The following is a 25,997-nucleotide window of genomic DNA, read 5'->3' on the forward strand; positions in this document are numbered from 1 at the left end:
GCCCGGTGGGGATAGGTCATTTTCCGCTGTAGCACCCACAGCTTCCACCTCATGTCAGAGCTTCTCAAACCTTGCCCGTGTTTAAATCACGTCTGAAAACTCACCAACTACTCCTTGGCATTTGAACATATAAGCCTACTGATTAAGAGTTCTACTGCATTATGTGACTGTCCCTAGATATGTTGCCCTGTTTTTTCTTTGATATTTTAGTATTTCTTTGTGTAGAGCACTTTGTTTCAACTCTGTTGTATAAAAATGTGCTTTATAAATAAAGTGGATTGGAAGGAAGCCAAACAAAAAAAGTGTTACTCTTATGCACCTGTACAGAAAATGTAACAATAAAAGTACGTCGTTTTCAGAACCAATCATGAAGGGGTATGATCACTGGCATCTTTATTTTAAAATGTTTTGGCAGGTAAAAATCATTTTTCAATTTTGAGATTGTGCTATTTTAGCTTCCTAAACATGTTTTCTTTCAAACTAATGCAAAATAAAACATTCAAAATACACATTTAGACGTTTATTTTAGCCAATGACAGCTCGTTTTGGTGGGTGAAAATCCACCCTCTCCATGTTCATGGATTGGTTGCTGGTACAAAAGGGAATGACCATATTTGGATCGAACCACAGTCAGCTCGAGGTGATCTGTCGTCAAGTATCGTCTGGCTTCACATAAAGTTTTGGAATGTTTACAATACAAATCTTTAAAGGACTCTCTATACCGTAGTAGTATACCTACTATACGAAGGGAATGACCATATTTGGATCAAACCACAGGTGATATGTTGTCGTCAAGTATTGGTCTCAAAATAGTGGCTTCACAACGTTTTGGAATTTTACAATACAAATCTTTAAAGGACGTTCTCTCAAAAAGGAGTTTCTCTATAGCTGGTTTCATTGCGATAGCTTATTATTAGTTGACATTTTTACCTGTAGCGTCTCACCTAAAATAATTTGTATGCAAATTACATCGTGCGCATAATTCTACATCCATTCAAACTCCTTGACTGACTGTGGAGGGAGTCTGGGAGATAGTGGGGGTTATTGCTCGTAAATTACTGTACATTGTAGCCTACATCGTGATGTCAAAGAAAATACACACAAGTAGTAACAAAGTACAACCTTGAAACCTAGCAGGTGAACACAGTCACACAAAACAAAGAAAACACAAGACAAATTCCATTATGATCAACTTTAAGCCAATTTTTTATTGGTAAAAAAAAAAAAGGGAATAATCCTTTCCAGAAGCCAGTACATTTCATCATCTTACCTAGAACCAGGAGGAAGGCCTAGGCGACACGTTGCTCAGACAATGAAAACCTTGCAGAGCATTTTGCACAATTTCACAGCAACTAAAGACGTCAACTAAACCTCGACGACTCATTCCGTTACAGAGACGAACACGACCAACTCGGCCCGTATATTAAATCCCAAAGAAAAGGTTAAGGAGACGACGAGACATCTAATTCCCGCCCGGTGTTGCTGCCGCCGCGATACACTAGAAAGAACTTCAAAATTAAAACAAATGATAATAAAACGTTGGGGAGGAAGATCAAAAATACGTTGGACTCACTTTTAAACCAAAAGACTGTTCGCCACCGAAAACAGAACGCACGCGTTGGGAGATTTTTTTTAAGGCGGCAGTGAAACGAATCGTTCTGAGAAGCCTCACCATCTTAAATTTAAACACCTTCTCCAGAGATACAAGACAGATGAATCAACATCTTCCCGAGAATGACACGAGGCAGATAGAGATTTGAATCTCGTGGTGAAACTGTGTGACATTTGACACATGGAGAAAATGACAACCTTTTGACATGTCCTACCTTTGTAGAGATTGTCCGATTAACCCCCCCCCGCCCCCCTCCAAACATAGTAAAACACAGAAATCCTGCTGAATCAACAGATAGCATAGATAAGTGTCAATAGATAAGTGTCAATATCGGTAAAAACAAGGACATTCATTACTTCCCCCGTTAGTAAAACAGGGACAAATTACCAGTGTTTTAAAAAAAAGAAAAATTAAGAAAGAAAAAACATGTTTTTGTGTTGGACAATGTTACGGCGCTATAGAAGTGGCGGACATCGTGTCATGAAGCCGAAGGACAGTAAACTCTCTCTCCGAGTTAAATCAACACCAAAGAGGATCGTTATGGAATAGATAAGACTGGCGTGTCAGAGACGGAAACCGTATGAAATGGGGAGTGGGGGGGGGGGTCTGCAGCCTAAAGCATGCGACGTTTTAAATCAATACGTCTGAGCGTCATCGTCACTGCGTTGGTTATAAAGCCGTGTCACACGGCGGTGGGTGACCGAACGGAGGGGGTTCCACGGCAGAGCGAAGCGACAGAGAGAGAGAGACGTCAGCGCCTCTTGTCCTTGCGGTCTCGGTCCTTGCGCTCCCTGGAGCCCCGCCCCCTTCCCTTCCTCTTCTCCTTGCCGCTCTTAGAGTCCCTCCCACCTCCTCCTCCTCCTCCTCCTCCTCCTCCTCCTCCGCTGCCTCTCTTACGGCGAGCGCTCCTCTCCGACCCTCCTCCTCCTCCTCCTCCTCCTCCCTTTTTGCGGTGACGTTCGGAGGAGTTGCGGTCGCGTCCGCGCTTCTCGCTGTGGTGTCGTCGCTTGTTCCCACCGCCGCCACCGCCCGCGTCTCCTCCTCCTCCTCCTCCTCCTCCTCCTCCTCCTCCTCCTCTCCGGGCGCTCCCCGACGAGGAGGAGGAAGAGGAGGAGCTGGAGGAAGAGGAGCGCGAGGAGCCCGAGGAGGAGGAAGAAGAGGAGCCGGAGGACGAGGAGGACGAGCCTCCGGACGAGGACGAGCTGCGACTCTTCTCCTTCTTCCTCCCTCTGCTCTGCTCCTCCTCCTCCTTAGAGGGGGGGGGGACGGAGGGGGTACCAGGGGGGACGGTGGGGAGGAGGTCGTTTGGGGGACAGGGCTCTGCAGCGGCGGGGAGGGTCTGGGCGAGGAGGGGGTCGAGGTTGGAGGCGTCCTGGCCAGGACCGTCGGAGGTGGTGGTGGTGGTCTCCTCCTCCTCCATCGTCTCCTCTGGGCCCACAGGGGGCAGGGCGGGGAGGACGAGGAAGGGCTCAGGGGCCGGTTTGGGGAAGGGCTGAGGGCCCGGTGTGGGGCCGGCGGGGCCCCCTGCAGGGGGCAGGGCGGGGAGGACGAGGAAGGGCTGAGGGTCCGGTGTGGGGCCGGCGGAGAGGAGAGACGAGACCCCCTCCTGGGCTGCAGGGGTCTCCTCCGATGCCGCGTCCTCCTCCCGCCCCAGTAAGGGGATCACAACGACCGCGGGCTGGGGGTCCCGTGGGGGGGCGTCATCCTGGGGGGCCGGGGGGGCGAGGTCTGTGGAGTCCTGGCTCCTCTCCATCTCTACGTCTCCTCCTGCTGGTCTGTTCTCCTCCCCCTCCCCCTGCTTCGTCTCACTGGCCTGTTGGCTGACCTCCATCTGCTGCTCCTCCCCCTTCACCTCCTCCTCCCCCCCCTCCTCCTCCTCCTCCTTCCCTTTCTCACTTTCCTTCTCTGCATCCTTTTCCTTCCTCTCCTTTCCTACCTCCTTCCCCCCCTCCTTCTCTGCCTCTTTCCTCTCCTTCCCTGCCTCATTCTTCTCCGTCCTCTCCTTTCCTGCCTCCTTCGTCTCCTTCCTGTCCTTTCCTGCCTCCTTCGTCTCCTTCCTCTCCTTTCCTGCCTCCTTCCTCTCCTTTCCTTCCTCCTTCGTCTCCTTTCCTGCCTCCTTGTCCACCTCCATCCTCTCCCTCCCTGCCTCCTTCTTCTCCTTCCTCCTCCTCTCCTGCTCTGCCTCGTCCTCCATCTCCTCCTCCTCTTCCTCCTCCTCTTCCTCCTCCTCCATGTTACCCGTCACCTTGACTACCTGTCCTAGTCCTAGAGGCTGCTTACCCTCCTGGTGCTGCTCCGTCTTCAACGCGTTGTTGGCCTCGCGGTTCTGGTTCTGGTTCTGCTGCGGCTGGCGGCCTCGCGGCCGAGACTCCATCTTGTTGAGGTGCTCGGCGAACGCCTCGCGCCTCTCCTCAAACACAGCTGCACAGAGACAACACACAGGTTAGTTAAGACTACAGCTGCACAGAGACACAGGTTAATTAGACCATCGTTTCCCAAACCTTTTTATACTGAAGTACCACCTCAGAAAATATCTGTCTCTCCAAAGTACCTCCATAATAACTGATAGAATATACAGTAGCGTAAACCTGCATACCTGCCTTTTTTTTGTTCCATTCCCATAAGCCAATAAATGCTGCTGCTCTGACAAAACTCTGTCTAATCACTAATCAGCACACCTGATGATATTCATAACGTGATTCATCCGTTCTCAAATCTTCTATTAACGCCTAGGTGTGCCGTCGTGCTCATTTCAACACGGCTGGATAGCCCAGCCATTTCAACCAATTTCTTTGGTCAGAAGAACTACCTGCAGTAATATACAAATATTTCATTCCACTTGTCTTTTTCTCTCCTTAACTCACCGGTGAGTTTCTTGGTGGATTGTTTAACTCACCGGTGAGTTTCTTGGTGGATTCTTTAACTCACCGGTGAGTTTCTTGGTGGATTCTTTAACTCACCGGTTAGTTTCTTGGTGGATTCCGTGAGGAGCTTCTGCGACGCAGAGCACATCTTTCCCGGAACGTAGAAGATGTGAGGCTTGGTCTTGGTGCGGATGTACTTGACCAGGTGAGTGTTGTGGCTGTTCCACTCCTCTTGCTGCAACAGAGAGAGGTTTAGTTTAGTTAGTTAGAACCAGAACCATCTAATAGAAGAGTTACGACATTGAGGGGGCAGAAACCGAGCACACGAGCGCTGTTCATGCAGCCTGAACTGAGACAAGCTGGAAGTTGGAAATACATTGTTTTAAACCAGGGCCGGCGCAAATAAGAGCTATTTTAAAGCATGTGTGCAACATGACAACTGTTTTAAAGTATTGTACAGTGACAACTAAAGTCCCTTTAATGTTTATGTTGCACGATTACTACAAAACAATCTAAAATAAAGGGATTTAAGATCATTAAAGCTGGGCTGTTGCCCTGAGTCCAATGCATTTCTGCCTATACGTCCGGGTCCAGGACTTGTCCCAGTTGGTTGTCCCCATTCTCAATAGAAGACTATGTAGGAGAGCCTCCATTGGACTGAAGCCGCATGAAGTGAACACAGTTTGCGTAACTCTGTCTATATCCAAGGCTCTGGGTCAGAACTATTGACCAGGTGTGTGCTGTGGCTGGTCCACTCCTGGTCAGAACTATTGACCAGGTGTGCGTCGTGGCTGGTCCACTCCTGGTCAGAACTACAGAACTCACCAGTTGAGCCAGCTCCACTTTCTGCTCCAGCAGTCTGAGCTCAGTCTGTTTGGATCTCCGCTCCTCAAACAGCTCCCTCCTCTCACTCTCCACCCTTTTCTTCTCCGTCTCCGCCTGAACCTCCAGCTTCTGCTCGATCTCCACACGACGCTTTTGCTGTTGGGAAGAACCAGGAAGAGTTACCACCAGAACCAGGGAAGAGTCACCACCAGAATCACAGGATCACATTAGATGATTGACACAGGGGTGAAAAATGGATTACAAAAATCGTGGGATAAAAAATATTTTAAAAAAAAAAGAACCAGGGAAGAGTTAGCACCAGACTAGCCTGGGGTCCACCTATGCTTTCAATGGCATAGGCATCTAGACACAGCTGCGCGACATGAAACTGATTAATTAGAGCGACAGAGAGAGGAGTGAGTGTGTGTGTGTGTGTGTGTGTGTGTGTGTGTGTGTGTGTGTACATGTGTGCGTCAATTTAACAAAGGTGCAGACGATCAGAAATCAGCAGAGAGGGATCGACGTTTGCGCTACTCTATGCCGTATTGAAGTGGACTCGGACCCAGACTTTTTTTTCCCTCCCTGGAAATAAAAATCACACACGTGTGAACTGAGTGGTGCAATTCCCCCCCCCCCTCACTCTCTCTCTCTCTCTCTCTCTCTCTCTCTCTCTCATTACACAGCACTACCCCTCCCTCTGTTTCTGCCGCCCCCTACTGGTATAAATCGGTAACATACTCAGGCTCATGTACACAGGTGTACACACAGGTAGGTACATGGACATTGCTGATTGTAGGAGTGGTTGCACCACTCAAAAATCACACACGTGTGAACTGAGTGGTGCAATTCCCCCCCCCCCTCACTCTCTCTCTCTCTCTCTCTCTCTCTCTCTCTCTCTCTCTCTCTCTCTCTCTCATTACACAGCACTACCCCTCCCTCTGTTTCTGCCGCCCCCTACTGGTATAAATCGGTAACATACTCAGGCTCATGTACACAGGTGTACACACAGGTAGGTACATGGACATTGCTGATTGTAGGAGTGGTTGCACCACTCAAAAAACGTCTGGGTTTCCGAGGCTACCACCAGACTAGCCTCGGAAACAGACGTTTTTATTTCCAGGGAGTTCGCTCTAAAAAAAATTAGCAGATCTACAAAGCTCGTACGAGCTCGTAGGTCTGCTATTTTTCGTGAAATCGTGAAAATGTGGTGCAAATCTTTGAATGTATATTCTTTCAGAGCAAAGGTTTTCAACTCAAATCTTTGCCTCCCTGGAATATTTTCAGATGGGGGGGGGGGGGGGGGGGGGGGGGTGTCGATTATATATAATCTTTGGGGGTCCTTGACATGGAAATATTTTGAAAACCACTGACACAGAAACATACCAGAAAACTGTCAGGATTTTTTGTACATTTTGTGGAATCGTCCTCAGGTCTAAACGTTTTTTTATCAGCATTACTCACTCTGTCTGTAGCGACGTTGGACTCCTGTTTGAACTTCTGCAGGGTTCCCATCAGCAGGCCGAACATACGCCGATTCCTGGGAGCAAGAAAACACAACACATGTTTACAACACACATAACAGATTTGAGAGACAATTAATTCAGTTGACTTAATTAAGTCAACTTAAATCAGTCCGTCTCAGTGTGAACCCCCTATTAAGACAGGTCTACAGTACCTCAGTGTGAACCCCCTATTAAGACCGGTCTACAGTACCTCAGTGTGAACCCCCTATTAAGACCGGTCTACAGTAACTCAGTGTGAACCCCCTATTAAGACGGGTCTACAGTACCTCAGTGTGAACCCCCTATTAAGACCGGTCTACAGTAACTCAGTGTGAACCCCCTATTAAGACGGGTCTACAGTACCTCAGTGTGAACCCCCTATTAAGACAGGTCTACAGTACCTCAGTGTGAACCCCCTATTAAGACAGGTCTACAGTACCTCAGTGTGAATCCCCTATTAAGACCGGTCTACAGTAACTCCGTGTGAACCCCCTATTAAGACCGGTCTACAGTACCTCAGTGTGAACCCCCTATTAAGACCGGTCTACAGTAACTCCGTGTGAACCCCCTATTAAGACCGGTCTACAGTACCTCAGTGTGAACCCCCTATTAAGACCGGTCTACAGTAACTCCGTGTGAACCCCCTATTAAGACAGGTCTACAGTAACTCCGTGTGAACCCCCTATTAAGACAGGTCTACAGTACCTCAGTGTGAACCCCCTATTAGGACAGGTTTACAGTACCCCAGTGTGAACCCCCTATTAAGACCGGTCCACAGTACCTCAGTGTGAACCCCCTATTAAGACAGGTCTACAGTACCTCTGCTTGCCCTTCTCGTCCATGGTCTGGTCCTGGATGAGGTCTCGGCGTGTTCTCTCCTTGGAGGTAGCTACCACTGACGACTGCAACGCCGGCTGCAACACACACACACAGGAGACAAACGGGTCAACAACCTGCCTGGAAGTACTAGATATGGGTGTGTATAATAAGTACCAGAGCATCGATGTTCTCGTCCTCCGACCGCTACCTTTTTGACATCGTCATCATCCTCGGCGTCGCTGTCGTGACGTACGTCTCTCCTGGCTCGCTGGTCCCCGGCCAACCTGAACGCACCACAACACAACACAACAAGTTACACAACAACACATCAACTCGCTGGTCCCCGGCCAACCTGAACGCACCACAACACAACAAGTTACACAACACATCAACTCGCTGGTCCCCGGCCAACCTGAACGCACCACAACACAACAAGTTACACAACAACACATCAACTCGCTGGTCCCCGGCCAACCTGAACGCACCACAACACAACAAGTTACACAACACATCAACTCGCTGGTCCCCGGCCAACCTGAACGCACCACAACACAACAAGTTACACAACAACACATCAACTCTCTGGTCCCCGGCCAACCTGAACGCACCACAACACAACAAGTTACACAACACATCAACTCGCTGGTCCCCGGCCAACCTGAACGCACCACAACACAACAAGTTACACAACACATCAACTCGCTGGTCCCCGGCCAACCTGAACGCACCACAACATAAACAAGTTACAACATCAATTTACAATGTAGGCATTTATCAGACGCTCTTAATCCAGAGCGACTTACATTAAGCAAGAACAAAAAAGCATGGGAATACATCACATAAAAACATTTATCATGAAACATGCGTAAGCTAAGAAAGTAACAGTGGAATATCTATATAATGAAACTATACATATAAACTATACATATATACTACTATGCTATACATATGTACTATGGCGTGCTATGATTATATACAATGCAATTCTAGTGCTGTCTACATAACACGCTATAAGTCTGTATCAAATGCTATCTAAGTCTACAGAAATGCTATCTAAGGGGGTAGGGTAAGTGCTATGGGGCCATGATAGAGTCTGAAAAGGTGGGTTTTCAGACTACGGCGGAAGATTGGGAGTGATGCTGCAGTTCTGACTGCAATGGGAAGTGCATTCCATAGTTTTGGAGCCAGAAGGGAGAAGAGTTTGGGACGTGTGGAGCGTTGTCCCGGCGTTTTTAGTGAACAGCACAGTAGTTGTGTAGTTACCTGAGCAGGGCTCCTTCGATGTCTCTCTGCTTGGCAGGGGGGCCCCCGGGGCCACCAGTTCCCATGTCCGAGAGACCACGTCTAGGACACGACAGAAAGACACACGTGTTAACCTCTTAACCCACGTACACACACACACACACACACACACACAACCTCTTAACCCACGTACACACACACTATACGACACACTTTGAGTGCCAGCTAGTCACCGTTTTGTTGTGACTTCAGTGTGTTGCATCCTGGGCTCCATTGCCCCATGAAGCTACTCAACCCCGACATGAATAAACAGGTATCACCTTGATGAGTACTGTAGTTTCACAGAATGAATGGGTTTCGACGGGTCGTTAGTTATCTTTTGATTTGTTAATTAGGCGACCCAGACACTTAACAAGAGATTGAGTCCAACAAAAGGGCCGGCGATTAAATAAATAATAAGATTGTCACACCCGATGTGTGAATGCACCTCAACAACCAGAAACTGGAATCTATGTCAAAAAAACGTTTTTTAGCAAATCATCTCTTAGTAATTATTGCATTGGTGGCTGTGAACAGTTCTTACCAATTGGAGAAATGTTAAGGATAAGTACAGGTACATATAGAGTAGTATATAGACCCATGTTTAAAACAACAATTTAGACGATACCCCCTTTTGTGCCAGGGGAAAAAATACATCTTCAATAGAAGAAATACATGTTCAAAATGTACAGCTTGGTGGGCTGCACATAACCAACGCAAAAATGTATGCTTATCGAGGGATAAATGTCGGCATTTATCTGTTGATATTGTGCTACTGCCATGGGTTAATGTCAGTGTACACAAAGCGATACATCAGTTCATCTCTACTATAGATAGGAGCTCTTAGCTCGTCTACAAGTGGGTGAGGAGGAGGGCAAAGTTCAAACATTTAATGAGTCGTTGGGGTTTGTCCACAGAAATAAACACAGGAAACTGTTCCAGTTTCATTTAACCCATTGTGATAAATTACCTTCTGAAAACCCTGGACTATAGTTGATATGCACAGAGAGTCAGAGACCAACCGTTTTTGGAATTAATACAATAATTAGTGATGTACCAATAAATGAAAAATTGTCCCCAGTATCGATTCAGACTGATAACTTGCTTATCAAACGATACCTGAGGGGGTTCCAAATGGACCCTTACAGGTCCAGGTCACCCCTGTAAATAACCCTTATTACGCATGTCCCGAGCACGTTGATTCTGTCTAAGGGCCGATTCATACTCCTATTTTACCGCTGTTTCTGCGCTGTAGTGCCGAAACAGAAATGTTCTGTAGCACCGAAGAGACTACTTTAGCACGGTACCCGACCCCCCCGAACCTCAAATGACGTCACATTGTAGGCTCTACAGAGCCAAATGACGTCACATTGTAGGCTCTACAGAGCCAAATGACGTCACATTGTAGGCTCTACAGAGCCAAATGACGTCACATTGTAGGCTCTACAGAGCCAAATGACGTCACATTGTAGGCTCTACAGATCCGAACCGACTTTTATTCGGCTCTAAAATAGGAGTATGAATCGGCCCTAAGGATGCAGGCTTTATTTGCATCACTCCACACACACAAACAACGGTACCAGGTGGTTCCACACACACACACACCTGAGCAGGTTGAGTCCTCTGCCTCTACCACCTCCACCTGGGCCTGCTGCCAATGGGCCGCTGAGACGGCGAAGTTGACCCGGTCTGGAGAACACAGAGATACACAGGTATTTAACCCATTCTGACCGGAGATCAGATTTCTTTTTAAAACTCTTCTACATCCTGACAGTTTTCTGAAAAAGCTATGTTTCTATGTCAGTCGTTCTTCGATTTTTCAAAAATAGCAGACCTACAAGCTCGTAGCGCGCCACTCGGTGGCGCGCTATGAGCTTGTAGATCTGCTATTTTTCGATAGCTAAAACTGCTATTTTTCGATAGCTAAAGCATAACACAAAAGGGGTTCCCGCCCAAAATGGATTAATTATTAACACTTGACCCGGTCTGGACAACACAGGGATAAACGTTTTAATATTAAACTTCATATAGAAACAGAAAAGTGTCATGATTTGGAAGAGAAAAGTGTAGGATCAAAGTAGATTAATAGGGACTCCCGTTATTTATAATAACTCGTACATTTAATTAATTCATGACTTTTATATATTATTAATATTCTCCCACAAATGTCATAGTATACCACGTTTTTCACCCACCTTACTTGTAATGTGATTTGACAATACAGATGGATTCTGATTCTATATGGGAGTAGTCTTCTCAGTTCTCACCGAATTCAAGGAGGATATGAAATCCTTTCTCTAAAGTAACAACCAGATACTTTCAGTAATGTGTAAATTCAGAATCCCCCCCAAACCCCCTTTTCCCCCTCACTGTATGTGTTTATTTTTCACCTCCATTATGGTTCATTCCTGTTCGGTTCGTTGACTATATAGAAGTGTCTATTTGTACGTCTCTAAATGTTTTGATGAATTGCATAAGGTGGACCCTCTTGTAAACAAGTGTAATGCTTTATTGGGTCGTCCACTCACAGTTACCAGTCTTTGTATCGAGTTGTGCTGGAAATGTACTGTAATTCTGCAAACTGTTAATACATATTTCAATCAATAAAAAAGTGTGCTACCAAATGAACCTGAGGTCCATGCCATGCAACATTTCCCCTGGTGGTGAACTTTTTGTGACTAGTTTTATTTGTAATAGTTGTGTATTATATTCAACACTGATGCAATAATCTTAATTTTAATTTAATTTATCCCATTTAATGTACAAACAGTAACTAGGGAAGCATCTTCATTCTCAAACCCCTGTAGTGTGTTCACTGTTTAAAGCATTCTACTCCTTCACATTTATTACCGACTCTGTGTATCCTTTTTTAAATGATCTTGCAAGTAGAAAGAAGCCAAGTTAGTTAGTTTAATTTGACCATTATTTCGGCAGCTTAGAGGCTGAGCCCAAAGTGAGCTTGTAGATCTGTTCTCTTTGGACGCAGCATAAATAAACCAGGCCTCCTTCCTAAAACATACAATACAATACAACATAATAAACACGTTTTAAACGTCGTTTTTTTTTGTTGCGCTTTCATGCATTATAAAACCGCTTTGCATATATTTTTTAATCGAAAACATTATCTGACAAACTGACAAGCATGAATCATTTCAACCGCTTCTTCTCGGCTCGAGGCACCGCTCGAGCGGCCCGGGGTCCGGGCAGCAGCACGCGCTGCCCCGGGCTGGGCGGTGGGTGGACCGACCGTTAGCATGATGCTAATGCTAAACGTTAGCCGGCGAGCTAAGCAGGCTACCACAGGCTTTAGCCCGGCCTTCTTTTAGCTAGACGACATGCTGCTAAACAAACGGATAAAAAACGGCCCCGTGTCGAACGACCGGTCTCCTCTGCGGCCTCACCTGGATTCATTGGGGTCTCGTCCCGTCAGCTTGCGGATGTTATCGTCCACGTTCTTCAGGCTTTCCTTGGCCTTCTCGAGCTGGTCCTGCAGACTCCGCACCGCCACCACCGCCATCTTTCACTGAGTGTGTGTGTGTGGAACAGTGTGGCGAAAAGAACTACAATGACCAAGTTGAAGACTTGAAGTTCCTGTTCTGCTTCCTGTTCCCGTTCCTTGTACCAGCCTTCCCCAGTCATGCTCCTCCTCCTCCAGGGAGACGCGTGTGTGTGTGTGTGTGTGTGTGTGTGTGTGCGTGTGTGTGTGTGTGTGTGTGTGTGTGTGTGTGTGTGTGTGTGTGTGTGTGTGTGAGTTTGCGTGCGTGTGTGTGACCCTGGCCCTGGTGGTATTTCCAGTTTTCCTAGTAGGCCTACTTTGTACTTCTACTCCACTAGATTTTTACTTTTTTGATTGATTGATTGATTGATTGATTGATTGATTGAAGTATTTATTAACAGTTTGCAGAATTACAGTACATTTCAAGCACTCAATACAAAGATCTTTATTCATTGTATACGTTTGAAAACATTTTGATAGCAATGCTTTTGTACTTTTACTCAAGTAGGCTAAATGTTGAATTCCGGGCTTTTACTAACATTTACATTTACTAACATTTTTGCATTTACTAACATTTACTAACATATTTCTACGTTGGATGGATTGCAGTATTGATACTTGTACTTATCGACCCAGAACACTAAAGTAAACCCATATAGGTAGACCTCTATGATTTCCTGTTTTTGGAAGTGTATATTTCTATGTCTAAATGTTTTGATGAATTGAAAACGGTGGGCCCTATTATATTACGAGTGTATAATGCTTTATGGTGTCGTCCACTCACGGTGAACAGTTTTTGTATTGAGTTGTGCTTGAAAATGTACTGTAATTCTCCAAACTGTTACTTCAATCAATCAATCAAACCTAATTTTCATAATGTTGCTGATGTCTGAGGTGGGCGGGTCTTTCAGTGGCTTCATGATGCTCAGTGACATCATAGTTAGGACATTTTAGGATGGTGCGCCTAAAATAGCAGATCTACAAGCTGGCAATGCATCTCACTGTGAGCTTGTAGATCTGAATAGCTTTTTTTCCCCTTTTTTTCCTTTTTTTTAATAAAGCGCCATGGTGACGTCATCTCGTTTCTAATTATTTCATTGGACTGATTGAACAGGATTTATATTGAAGACTTCCCCTTTTGTCCACATTTGGGCGACAAAGGCCCTTATTTTCCTTTCCATATACTGTCCATGTCTTTTATTTTATTTTTTATTTTTTTTACCTTTTTTAACTGTATGATGAAGTGTATAATGTCATTTAATGTTCTGATGAATTGAACATGTAAACGTAAAGTAAAGTCTTTGTGGTTTTTCTGGTTCTTTCGTGTGAGATGTACCCATTCTGCATACTGTAAAATAAAAATGTCAATAATTTGAAGGTGAAAGTGATCAGGAAATGATATATAAGCAACAACATTAAGCAAGACTTTCACGAAAGACAATTATACGCGTCATCAGTGCCCATACCCGAAGGCGGGGTTGGCGAAAGGGCCTTTCTTTGTGGAGTTTGCATGTTCTCCCCGTGTCCCCTAGGGTAGGTACCCTCACAAAAACATGCAGTAATCCTGGTCACTAAACTGCCTCCCCCTAGGCAGCCGGGGCGCCTGATGGAGGGGAAATCCACAGCAGTGGATTCAGCATGGATTCAGCCTGGATTTCCAACCACGAGTTGAACACAACAAACCACAGCATATCATTTCCAATCCACGCAAACACACATGTGAGTCCGATGAGCAACAGATCATACCCGGTGACCCACAGAACTGCCCCGGCGGCCACAGCATAACACAGCCCCAGGAATATCCCCCCGACGGCTCCCATGGAGGTCAGAAACCCCGCGGGCGTCAGCCTGTGGACGATGGGGCGGATGGCGACAGCGTGCGGGCAGCCGGCAGCGGCGTGGGCCAAGATGGCGTCCCTGCAGGAGGAGCGGAACGTGTCGTCCGCCGGGTTGTCGTCCTCCCTGCGGAGGTTGAGCCCGATGTCGCTGAGGATGCCCCTGATGGCGACGGAACATTGAGGACATTTAGGACAACGCCAACGCCTGAGGCCACCGCTGCCGAGGTCAGCATCGGATGACCTCTGCTGCTGCTGGGTCATGTTACCCGCCATGGCCATGTCCTGTACTATAGCTTGATGACTCTCTACCTCTCTCTCTCTCTCTCTCTCTAATGATGCTGCTCAGTCTCAGTGGAGCTATGATTGGCTGAAGATGGTTTATTGTGGGATAAAAAAAAGGATAGTTCTCAAAGTATCTGTAAAACAAACAATGGACTTTGGTGATGCTGCATAACAGAACGGATGGAGTACAACGACCTTTTATATAGCCCGGGGCTCTGACATCACAGTGACACGATTGGTCAATGAACCGAGGCACGCTGAGTGACGTTGCACGTCGACAAGACGTTTGTGTACGTTGCCATGGTGACGCTGATTATGGCTACAGTGGAGTGAGCACTTGGCTGATGTCTCCCATAGACTCCTGTTTAACCCATTCTGACCTGAGATCAGATTCATACGAGGTTTCCACTGGACACACACTGGTCTGATTAACCCATTCTGACCTGAGATCAGATTCTAAGAATGTCAGTCGATTTTTCAAAAATAGCAGACCTACAAGCTCGTGGCGCGCCACTCGGTTGAACTAAGCGTTTTGTTTTGCAACTAAGAAAGTTAAGGCTCAGATTTTCTGTGGTTAGTTTACCATCGAACTACAACATCAGCCGCGGTGAAGATCAAACCACCGCCACCGCTCCAGCCCTTCTCTCTGTTTTTACTCGCCACCGCTCAACGTTATTTCAGCTCCGGTGGTCACCTCACCACCGGAGCGGTGGTCACCTCATCACCGAAAATCCAGACTATGAGTGGGTCTTTACTCTTCAAACAGGGTGGGCAAACTAGGCATAATAAGGCCTCGGCTTCAGCCTACACCTTTTTGGTGTTACATACAGTATATGTTCAAAGCACTGGCTGTGAATAAGTGATGCAAAGTGTCATGAATGGCGGACTATCATCTTCAAAGTACCGTCCCATTCCTTTCACAACAAGTCAATGAGGGCTCAGGAGTCCCATAGTAACAGTGACTCTGCCATATTGGAGTGATGACATCACTTCCGGTTACTTAAAAAAAAAAAAACATTAAATTATGTAATGATGTACGAAACAAAATCTTGTTTTCCTACTCTCATATATTTATTTACCCATTTATTTATCATATTTATGAATGGATCAAAGCAGATTCTAAAGAGACAAGCCCAAAGAGAAATGCAGTGGATACACACCTCACTCAATATTAGATATACACCTTAATTGTTGATTGATTCCAGCTGTAGGTGAACTCTGACCCTTTTGTATGAATTGACTTGAATTCACTTGACTTGAATGCTCTGATGAAGGCTGCGTAGCCCAAACATGTAAGAGTTCCTTAGTTGGAAACGTGAGTATAGGGCTACTTTGTCCGCCATTTATTATATTTTTGGATGTGCTATACCTGTTGTAATATACAACATGATATGTGTTGATATGTGTATGAGTGCCTATGCTGTGTACTTGTACGTGAATATACAAATGTACTCGCATTGCCTGAACTGTAACATACATTCTAGTTAGCCACTGAAGCCAATCTCAGAGAGCAAGGTCAACTTGCTGCTAGCCGGTTGTTATTGTTGTGTCTCAGTGGCACGTCATGAGGACACGAGGATCCAGAGCTGTATATGATTCTGTGAATGTATAATAAATTGTGAACCTTTGGCGAGATACTGTCTCTGAGTGTCCCGTTATTATCGTTTTCCTGGGACCGTCGATCGCCAGAACCGGACGAGGGTCCCGTAACTAGATAACACAACACTAGCTTTTTATTTTATTTGGGTTTAACACTCCACTGAAAACCATTGCTGATGTGTAACCTCTCTCTTTCTCATTTAGCTGATCTACTTAAGCTCACGACGTGTTGATGTCCATATCGCCTATTTGAACCGTGTTCATTTACACCTGTTATACCATGTGATGTGACAATAAATGTGATTTATCACCGGTGTCATTTTTCACTTCACTTTGCAGTTTGTTCTGTCCCCTGGCCTGTACCATGTTGATCTGTTCCTGTATTGTACTGTATTGTGTTTTTGTATGGACGTAGTGTTGGGTGGTTGGACATGATGCACACATGGCATCAACGCATGGTGTTGTATGCAGGCACACTATACACTCTGTCTTTTATCATTCCTTTTTTAAGAGCCTGCTCAGGGACTACAGATGAAATTTTAGCTTTGGCTATAACTCTGGCCCATTTACATTGAGGTGAAAACTGACATGTTGATTAATGAGCGTTGTCCCTGTCAAATAAATACAAAGAATTGTGATTGTTCCATTATAAACTGTCACTCTAGAATGCACTGACACAGCCAGCACAGATACACGTACAGAAAGGAGGTGACATTCCCCTTACAAATCAAATGTATTCTTATTATTATTACATTCCCTTGTGGTCTTGTAGATCAAAGCTTCAAGATCTGGACCCACTACTACCACAACAATCTCCTCAAGGACCCCCCCCATCCCCCTCTCCAAAAATACACACTTACTATTTAGTAAATAAGAAGACAGAACAGTCATTTAAAAATGTTCAATTTATTAATATTTCACGTTACAAGAAGGAAGTGCTTGAATACATTTAACAAAAGTTAAAAAAAAAGTTAAACATAAATACATATAATACATAATCTACAGGCTAAAGTGTCGTAATATACATTTAACAAAAGTACATTTATTTGTTTGTGTAGATTTTAAAACACTTTATTATAAGGCCAATTAACCGTCCATGGCAACGATGTCCATTAGAACAGCGGTTATACGTGACGGTCAGTCTGTCCTGGCTCGTCTCTCCCTCGCGTCCTCAATGATGCACATCAGCCTCCCATCGTCTAACCTCGTCCCCTCGTCCCCGTCCCCCCCTCTCGTCCCGTCCACAGAGCGCCCCTCCGGGTCACTCACTGGGTCAGGTAGAAGTGCACGGTGCCCCTCCGGGTCACTCACTGGGTCAGGTAGAAGTGCACGGTGCCCCCTCCGGGTCACTCACTGGGTCAGGTAGAAGTGCATGGGGCCCCTCCGGGTCACTCACTGGGTCAGGTAGAAGTGCATGGGGCCCCTCCGGGTCACTCACTGGGTCAGGTAGAAGTGCACGGTGCCCCCTCCGGGTCACTCACTGGGTCAGGTAGAAGTGCATGGGGCCCCTCCGGGTCACTCACTGGGTCAGGTAGAAGTGCACGGTGCCCCCTCCGGGTCACTCACTGGGTCAGGTAGAAGTGCATGGGGCCCCTCCGGGTCACTCACTGGGTCAGGTAGAAGTGCATGGGGCCCCTCCGGGTCACTCACTGGGTCAGGTAGAAGTGCACGGTGCCGCTGACGGTCCTCCGCTGGGGGGCGAGCCTCTTCAGGATGTGCGCCAGCACGTTGACCGTCTGCGTGCCGCTCAGGCCCGTGCGCTTGGTGTGGAACTTCCTCAGCAGGTCCCTGGTGCTGATGGGCTTGCGGAGCAGGTATCGCCGCACCGCCGCCTCCATCGGCTGCAGGAGGTCGCCAGTAACGCTGGCGCTGGCGGGGGTCGGTTTGCCAGAGGCGGGCAGCTGCAGGGGCTCCGTCTTCAGCCTCTTGTTGGCAGCCGGCGTGTCCGTGCCGGCGCCACTCGGAGGCTGGCGCTTCTTACCTCGCTGCTCCGACTTGCTGGCGGCGAAATCACGCCGCGTCGAGCAGGCGGAGTCTATGGACCGGGGGGGTGTCCCCGGGCGACTGGAGCCGCCGCGGTCGCCGGTCGCCGCGCGCTTGGGAGGCGCCTTCACCATAAAGAGAGCAGAAGCCGATTCTTCAATGTCACTGTCGTCGGAGCTGTCCGACTCGCCACTGCTGTTTTTCTTCTCACCTTGGACTGGAGTCATCCTCCCCTTCTCCTCCTCCTCCTCCTCCTCACCTTGGACTGGAGTCATCCTCCCCTCCTCCTCCTCCTCCTCACCTTGGACTGGAGTCATCCTCCCCTTCTCCTCCTCCTCCTCCTCACCTTGGACTGGAGTCATCCTCCCCTTCTCCTCCTCCTCCTCCTCCTCACCTTGGACTGGAGTCATCCTCCCCTTCTCTTCCTCCTCCTCCTCCTCACTCTCTTCTTCGCTCAGCTCGTCAATTCCTTTGGGGAGTTGCTCTCCTTTGTCAGGCTTGTTAGGTCCTTCCTCCTCCGCCTCCTCCTCCTCCTCTGAACTGCTGCTCTCGTCCGACATGTAGTCGACCTCCAGGCCCTCGCAGTCTCCATCGTCGCTGTCTTCCACGGCCTCGTCGAGGTCGCTTCCCTCCCTCTCCTTCCTCCTCCCCACCTTGGAGGCCTTGCCCTCGCCGTCTCCTCCCACGCTGCTGTCGTCACTGTCGTCGCTGCTCATCCCCGGGTCCTCCTCCTCCTCCGGGTCGGTGATTCGCAGGTCGCCTCCGCCGCAGTTCTTCTTCTTCTCGCCTCCCTTTCCGCCCTCCTCCTCCTCCTCCTCCTCCTCCTCGGGCAGGCGGCGCTGCAGCATGATGCTGAAGTGGTTCAGCACCTTGTTCCTCCGCGCCCACTCCGCCTCGGCCTCCTCGTCGGTCAGCGTGCGGTGGTTCGCCCGCGGCGTGAACGCGTACCAGCCGCCGCGGACGGGGAACGCGTCGAACGACCCGTCGTCGGCACGCCGACGGAACACGTAGTAGGAGGCGTTCTCCGCCACGTCGCCCTTCTTTTGACCTTTGAACTGCTTCTTGCCGGCCTTCCCCTTGTTGCTGACGTTGAGGATCCAGGGCGTGTCCTCCGCCTTCAGGTCGCTCGTCGTCGTCCTCCTCTTGCGGCGCCAACGCCGCTTCCTGCCAGCCGCCGCCGGATCCGCCGCGCCGCCGTCACGCCTCTCCTCCGCCTCCTCCGGTTCTCGCCCCATGCGAGCGCGCGTCCAGCTGGAACAGTCGACGTTGTCGCCCGCGTTGAACGCCATGACGCTGTACGTCTTGGAGGTGTCCGAGTGGACTCGTAGGCCTACCGCGTGTCCTACGCCGCTAACGCAACCCTGCAGTGACGTCATGGCTGGGTGTGTACTGTATATCTGTGACTGTCTCACAAGGCAAGGCAAGCTCTGTGTTTACTGTACTCACTACAGGTATCCCAATAATGACGTGCTTTGACTTAATGATGACGAGCACCTTTCATATCATCAAATCGATCAATGTTTTGCTTCTAATCTCCTCCTTTTCAAAGAGAGTCAGATTGAGAGCGACGGGTTGGCTGATCACCACAGGGAGCACTGAGAGGTGTGAGCCTCTAGAGGGACCGAGGAGAATTTTATTCAGCCCGGGGCTCTGACGTCACAGGGACACGATCGATTCTGATTGGTCAATGAACCGAGGTACGCTGGCTGACGTGGCACGTCAACAAGGAGTTTGTGTACGTTGCCATGGTGACGCTGTCTGTGCCTGCCGCGCGTGACCGCGTGTGATGATGATCGTTTTGTTTACACTCAGTGGCTGTTGGCTAGATTGGAGTGGCTAGCGCTGTAATGCTAACGTTTCCCCATATAAACTCCTGTTAGCATCGCTAGCGTTGCAATGCTAACGTTTCCCATATAATCTACTGTTAGCATCGCTAGAGTTGCAATGCTAACGTTTCCCATATAAACTCCTGTTAGCATCGCTAGCGACCGGTAGCATGGACGGGAAGATCAGACTGAGCACGCTCCTGAGCCACAAGACCTACTGAGCACGCTCAGTGGACACCAGGAGTCAGGACCTATACTAAGCATGCATGCTAACACCAAACCGTATTCCGAATACTGTAAAATACACGGACCGGGAACCTACAGGCTACAGATGCATTAAAATGACGAGAAATCGCAACGGTTTGACAAATCGGGTCTTTATTCAGATAATAAATCACTTTTTTCTTCTTTTGTTTGTACAATAAATTCACATTTACTTCATGTGTGGCGGTTGTAAACTTAAGCAAAACCGCTTTCTTCCAGTCTGTGTGTGTGTGTGTGTGCGTGTATGTGTGTGTGTGTGCGTGCCGTGCAATGACGGCTCACAGCTTTCTTTTCTCCACAGCAGCTCCTCAACCTGAAATCTGAGCATCATTTTGTGTCTATTTATTTATTTTGACCAGACGACGAGAGGGACTGACTGTCAGGATGCAAAATGTACGGATAATAAAACAATTATTTATAGCCTTGCTGAAAGAGCAGCAACAGTGAATTGGAGGGAGATTCAGTGACACTGAATTAAACTTAAACGTTTTTGTGTTTATGCGAAATTAAGTCAAGATTTTCAACCAAAACACATTTTTTTGCGGTCGTACAAACAGCCCAGTTTTGAGCGTTTTGAGCTTGTAGATTTGATACTTTTTAATATACTTTTTTTTAATTTTTATTGAATCTTGAAACAGTTGTGGACATTTTGGAGGTTGTTCCACTCGACAGAGACGATATGCGGTCACGGTTTTGGGGCAGAAGTGGAACAAGAGCAGGAACATTTCAAAATAAGTACCAAAAGCAAAAAAAACGAAAACAAAACAAACAAACCAACAAACCGAGCATGAAAACCCAATTTATGCTTTGCCATGAATGATACAACAGTGTCACACGCCAAAGAATAGCAGATCTACAAGCAACACAACGAGTCTTCTTAAGGCCTATTCATAGTCTGGATCTCAGGTGGTGAGGTGACCACCGCTCTGGTGGTGAGGTGACCACCGGAGCTGAAATAACGTTGAGCGGTGGTGAGTGAAAACAGAGAGAAGGGCTGGAGCGGTGGCGGTGGTTTTCTCTTCACCGCGGCTCAGTGACGTCATGTTGTAGTTCGGTGGTCACCTCACCACCGAAAATCCAGACTATGTATGAGCCTTTACTGTCAAGAGGCTCAGGGATACGGTTCCCAGGGTTCCCCAGGGCTCTATAGTAGGCACCCCCCCCCCCCTTCGGTTTTCGCTGCACACTAAACTGTTATACGTTCCTGGGAATGTTGGCCATCCGAGACCAGGAACGCTGCTTAGGTGTTTCTAAACGATGACAACGTGGATGGATAGTGGCCTCCAACCAGACTTCTGATGAGAAGAGAAATGAAACAGAGAACCTGTGATTTCTACGCCATTTTGCTGAGATCATTTGGTTTTGCAAGGAAAAACCGTCGCTTTGCGTTGGGAGAAATGGTCGTGGACAAAATAGTTTCTATATGTACAGAACAGACTCCGATCGTACTATCCACACACATACGTAGCATTTCTACATATACACACAAGTAAATACAAGTTAAATTAAAATCTTTTAAAGTAGCACTTTACACCATTTTTCGCTACGCCAATGTGCTGTGGACAGTTCAGAAACCTGTCTACTCACTCTGTGTCTCGGAGGAGGGCTGTGGACAGTTCAGAAACCTGTCTACTCACTCTGTGTCTCAGAGGAGGGCTGTGGACAGTTCAGAAACCTGTCTACTCACTCTGTCTCAGAGGAGGGCTGTGGACAGTTCAGAAACCTGTCTGCTCACTCTGTCTCAGAGGAGGGCTGTGGACAGTTCAGAAACCTGTCTACTCACTCTGTGTCTCAGAGGAGAGCTGTTGACAGTTCAGAAACCTGTCTACTCACTCTGTCTCAGAGGAGGGCTGTGGACAGTTCAGAAACCTGTCTACTCACTCTGTGTCTCAGAGGAGGCCTGTGGACAGTTCAGAAACCTGTCTGCTCACTCTGTCTCAGAGGAGGGCTGTGGACAGTTCAGAAACCTGTCTACTCACTCTGTGTCTCAGAGGAGGGCTGTGGACAGTTCAGAAAGCGGTACTTTGTTTTGGTTCAAAGTGAATTCTGGGACAGATCATAAGACATTGAAGCGGAGTGGAAATGATGTAGTAATGACTTTAACAGGAGAGGATACTTCAATCCCCTTTTAAAGGTACGGTCGGTAAGTGATTTCTTTTGTTGTTGGTTAAAACAAGTTATTCCAGCCAACCAGGAGTAGCTTACATTTCTTCGCGTCATCATTTAACAATTTCACTTGACGCTAATCCTAAGAGTTCTCTCTACTCATTGGATAGAAACTGGTATCCTGATCTGAAAGTCTGACATGGACTCTCTGGTGACCGAACTGAAAGTCTGACATGGACTCTCTGGTGACCGAACTGAAAGTCTGACACGGACTCTCTAGTGACTGGACTGAAAGTCTGACATGGACTCTCTGGTGACTGGACTGAAAGTCTGACATGGACTCTCTGGTGACGGAACTGAACCAAAACCTGAAAGTCTGACATGGACTCTCTGGTGACGGAACTGAACCAAAACCTGAAAGTCTGACATGGACTCTCTGGTGACGGAACTGAACCAAAACCTGAAAGTCTGACATGGACACTCTGGTGACTGGACTGAACCAACACTCATGGAAAAAGCAGCAACCAATCAGAGAAGCACCTTTAATTCGCCCCACCTGCAGAAAATAAATACAAATAAAAACTTTCTCGAATGAATGAATGAATGAATGAATGAATGAGATATGAGCTAAAAGGCCAGACGCTTCTTAGATCATCGGTTCTCAAACGTTTTCATGGCAAGGACCCCCAGATTGACACTTATCCCGCGGACCCCCATTTGAAGATTTTTACAGCTCTAGCAGTGACTCTCAATGCATATGGGTCTACGCGGACCCCCATTTCATGGCATTTCTATCTCTGGGACCCCCAATTTAAATTAAGTGTACACATGGAACCTCCCTCAAGGACCCCCTGGAACCTCCCTCAAGGACCCCCAGGGGGGGACGGGGACCCCACTTTGAGGAGCCCCAGTCTTAGATGATGTCTTGTTGAGGCGACGTCGCGGCGTGTCCACCTCCGTGCGGGTCCCCGGGGGGTGGGGGGGCCCCAGGGGGGCCTCCGCTGCTGGGTGGGCCTCCGCTGGGTGGGCCGCCGTACGGAGGGAAGGCGTCGGGCGGCGGGGGGGCAGGTCGCATGAAGTGAGGAGGGGGAGGGGGGCCGGCGCCCGGAGGGAAGCGGGGAGGAAACATCATATGAGGAGGAGGAGGGGCACCCCCCCTCACTGAGGAGAGAGAGAGAGAGACAGAGAGAGAGAGAGAGAGAGACGGTTCTTTTCATTTTCATTTTTTTCATGTCATATTATCAAAGCAGGGAATCATAGCTTCAAATTGACATGTTGGTTGTTCTGCGAGTTGAGAAAACAGGCGTGAAAGCTTCACTTCTGTGGGACTCTTAAGATTTACACCTACACACCTACACAGCTACATAGCTACATATTTAAGCATTTATTTCATCTACTTTCTTTCCGCCATGACTGTCAATTTTCTTTCAGGTGCTCAATGAAGGCCCAAAGACAGGCAGTGTAGCAACAACAAAGCCTAGCATATAGAATGGTATAACATTTCCGTTCCAAATGCTTTGCTAGACCACCCGTCCTGGAGCATATATAGGATCACGCTGCAGCACGTTGAATAACAACTGGCTACTCACTGGGCATCATATGGGGCCCGCCCATGCCCATGCCCGGGCCCATGCCCCTGGGAGGGTAGTAGTCGGGAGGCGGGGGTCCATAGGGGTGTCTGCGAGGGAAGGGCCCGTCCATGGGCCCCATGGGGGGCCCCATGGGGGGCCCCATGGGGGGTCCCAGACCTTCAGGGGGGGTCCTCCGCTCCAAGGGCTGCAACAACACCACACACGCATTCACACGACATCATGAAAGCCACACGTGACGGTGAAATGTTACAGATCTAGATTCTAATAGTAGTCTTTGCTCCATAAAAGAGAGATTTAGACACACACGTCTTACCTCTCTGTGTTCGTGGTCTCCAGGGCCTAGATAAGGAGGTTCTGCACGCACACGCACGCGCGCGCGCGCGCACACACACACACACACACACACACACACACACACACACACACACACACACACACACACACACACACACACACACACACACACACACACACACACACACACACACACACACACACACACACACACACACACACACACACACACACACACACACACACACACACACAAGAATTTAGGCATTTATCAGACACTCTTAATCCAGAGCCACTTACATTAAGCAAGAACAAAAAGCATGGCAATACATCACATTCATAAAACAACACATGCGTACGCTAAGAACGTAACAATAGAATATTATCTATATAATAATGTTGAACACACACAAAGTCACACACACAGCTTAACGTCAGCAAAGTCACAAGTCTGACCCATCCAGGTGATGCAATAACACTAATGACCGTCGTCTGACCGTGGAACATGAAGGCTCCTGTCGGGACGATCGCTAAAAGTTGATTTCTCCCTTCTGTCATTTCCTCGTATTTCTAGTTTATTTAAATAATGTCACGCACATTAGTCCAGTGCGTAGCCTATACTGCAGGCCCGGTTAACCCATTCTGACCGGGCACCCATTTTGGTGTCAGCATCGTGTTATGCTTTAGCTATTGAAAAATAGCAGACCTACAAGCTCATATCGCGCCACCGAGTGGCGCGCTACGAGCTTGTAGGTCTGCTATTTTTGAAAAATTCGAAGAACGACTGACATTTTTAGAATCTGATCTCAGGTCAGAATGGGGTTAATCAGACCAGTGTGTGTCCAGTGGAAACCTCGTATGAATCTGATCTCAGGTCAGAATGGGTTAACTGGAATTAGAAGACATTTTGATGCTGAAATGATTGATCATTTATATGGAGAAATCCCATCATTTAATATGCATCTCTATAGAGCACCGAAGTCTGACGTCACTTTCAGTAGAGGGCGCCAGTCCCCAGTAGAGGGCGCCAGTCCCCAGTAGAGGGCGCCAGTCCCCAGTAGAGGGCGCCAGTCCCCAGTAGAGGGCGCCAGTCCCCAGTAGAGGGCGCCAGTCCCCAGTAGAGGGCGCCAGTCCCCAGTAGAGGGCGCCAGTCCCCAGTAGAGGGCGCCAGTCCCCAGTAGAGGGCGCCAGTCCCCAGGTTCATGTATTTGTTTAGTTGCATTGGGGGGGGCCATAGGGGGATTTTTTATCTCGCTTCATATAAGAACTGTGTTTGAAAAATAAACCGATCATCTCAGCCTTTCGGTCAGGGGGTCAGCCAGTTTCTGGAGAAAATGGAATCAATGTGGCCGCAAAAGCCTTGAAACTACATATGAAGGCAATGTCGCTGCTAATAATATACGTCACGCCCGGCTGTCAACACATTATAGCGTTCCTGAGATTCCTCGTTGTCGTAAGCTCAGCTGGTGGGGACTCGACTCGTACACTAACCACGAAACATTAAATATCAATAAAATAAAAATAAAAATAAACGTAATTAACATTCAGTTTATGTTGTGTGAAAGGCATATGCAGCCATCACCCGCCTACCCGGAAATGTAGTCTCTGGGTTATTTGACTCGATTCTAACGCTTATTTTGTTACTCTTTGGGTGTATTATTGTGCCTATTGGACGAAGACGGGCTGGGGAGGGACTTAGCGCTGCTGACGTGCCTATTGGACGAGGACGGGGCTGGGGAGGGACTTAGCGAAGGGACAATTAGACCTTATTTCTGACGCAACACATGTAACCCAATATGGACGGACGGACGGAC

The 25,997-nt window shown here is 47.8% G+C and overlaps 3 protein-coding genes across 3 annotated transcripts in view; all 3 read right to left on the bottom strand.

The window, feature by feature from the left end:
- Positions 1-1,184: 1,184 nt before the first annotated feature.
- Positions 1,185-12,443, bottom strand: pnn (pinin, desmosome associated protein). The gene is made up of 9 exons (XM_080783536.1): positions 12,305-12,443; positions 10,509-10,592; positions 8,886-8,966; positions 7,831-7,906; positions 7,623-7,717; positions 6,763-6,838; positions 5,302-5,457; positions 4,573-4,711; positions 1,185-4,033 (listed from the first exon to the last, which is right to left on the bottom strand). Exons 1-9 carry the CDS (start codon positions 12,418-12,420, stop codon positions 2,364-2,366), a joined length of 2,493 nt encoding a protein of 830 aa, XP_080639662.1. The 5' UTR covers positions 12,421-12,443; the 3' UTR covers positions 1,185-2,363.
- A 5,321-nt stretch (positions 12,444-17,764) lies between these two features.
- Positions 17,765-19,477, bottom strand: LOC308329193 (general transcription factor IIF subunit 1-like; the record flags this gene model as incomplete). The annotated part of the gene is made up of 2 exons (XM_080783396.1): positions 17,765-18,366; positions 18,496-19,477. The coding sequence occupies 2 exons, from the start codon at positions 19,475-19,477 to the stop codon at positions 17,765-17,767; spliced, it is 1,584 nt and encodes a 527-aa protein (XP_080639522.1).
- Positions 19,478-20,288: 811 nt separating this feature from the next.
- Positions 20,289-25,997, bottom strand: part of mia2 (MIA SH3 domain ER export factor 2) — a gene marked incomplete at its 5' end in the record, with an annotated part of 43,874 nt that continues 38,165 nt past the window's right edge. Inside the window, 3 exons of the mRNA XM_080783397.1 lie at positions 20,289-23,458; positions 23,887-24,073; positions 24,203-24,243. Coding sequence (XP_080639523.1) covers positions 23,211-23,458; positions 23,887-24,073; positions 24,203-24,243 — 476 coding nt within the window. The 3' untranslated portion in view covers positions 20,289-23,210. The remainder of the gene's footprint in view (positions 23,459-23,886; positions 24,074-24,202; positions 24,244-25,997) is intronic.

Source organism: Protomyctophum bolini (genome assembly GCF_963924005.1).
Source record: "Protomyctophum bolini genome assembly, chromosome: 15".
NCBI classification, from domain to species: domain Eukaryota; kingdom Metazoa; phylum Chordata; class Actinopteri; order Myctophiformes; family Myctophidae; genus Protomyctophum; species Protomyctophum bolini.

Coding starts and splice junctions, on each gene's coding strand:
- pnn (XM_080783536.1), bottom strand. CDS start 12,420: ATGGCGGTGGTGGCGGTGCGGAGTCTGCAGGACCAGCTCGAGAAGGCC. Junction 6,839..7,622: donor GACGAGAAGGGCAAGCAGAG/GTACTGTAGACC, acceptor TCTTGCTCCCAG/GAATCGGCGTATGTTCGGCC. Junction 5,458..6,762: donor CCAACGTCGCTACAGACAGA/GTGAGTAATGCT, acceptor TCTTCCCAACAG/CAAAAGCGTCGTGTGGAGAT.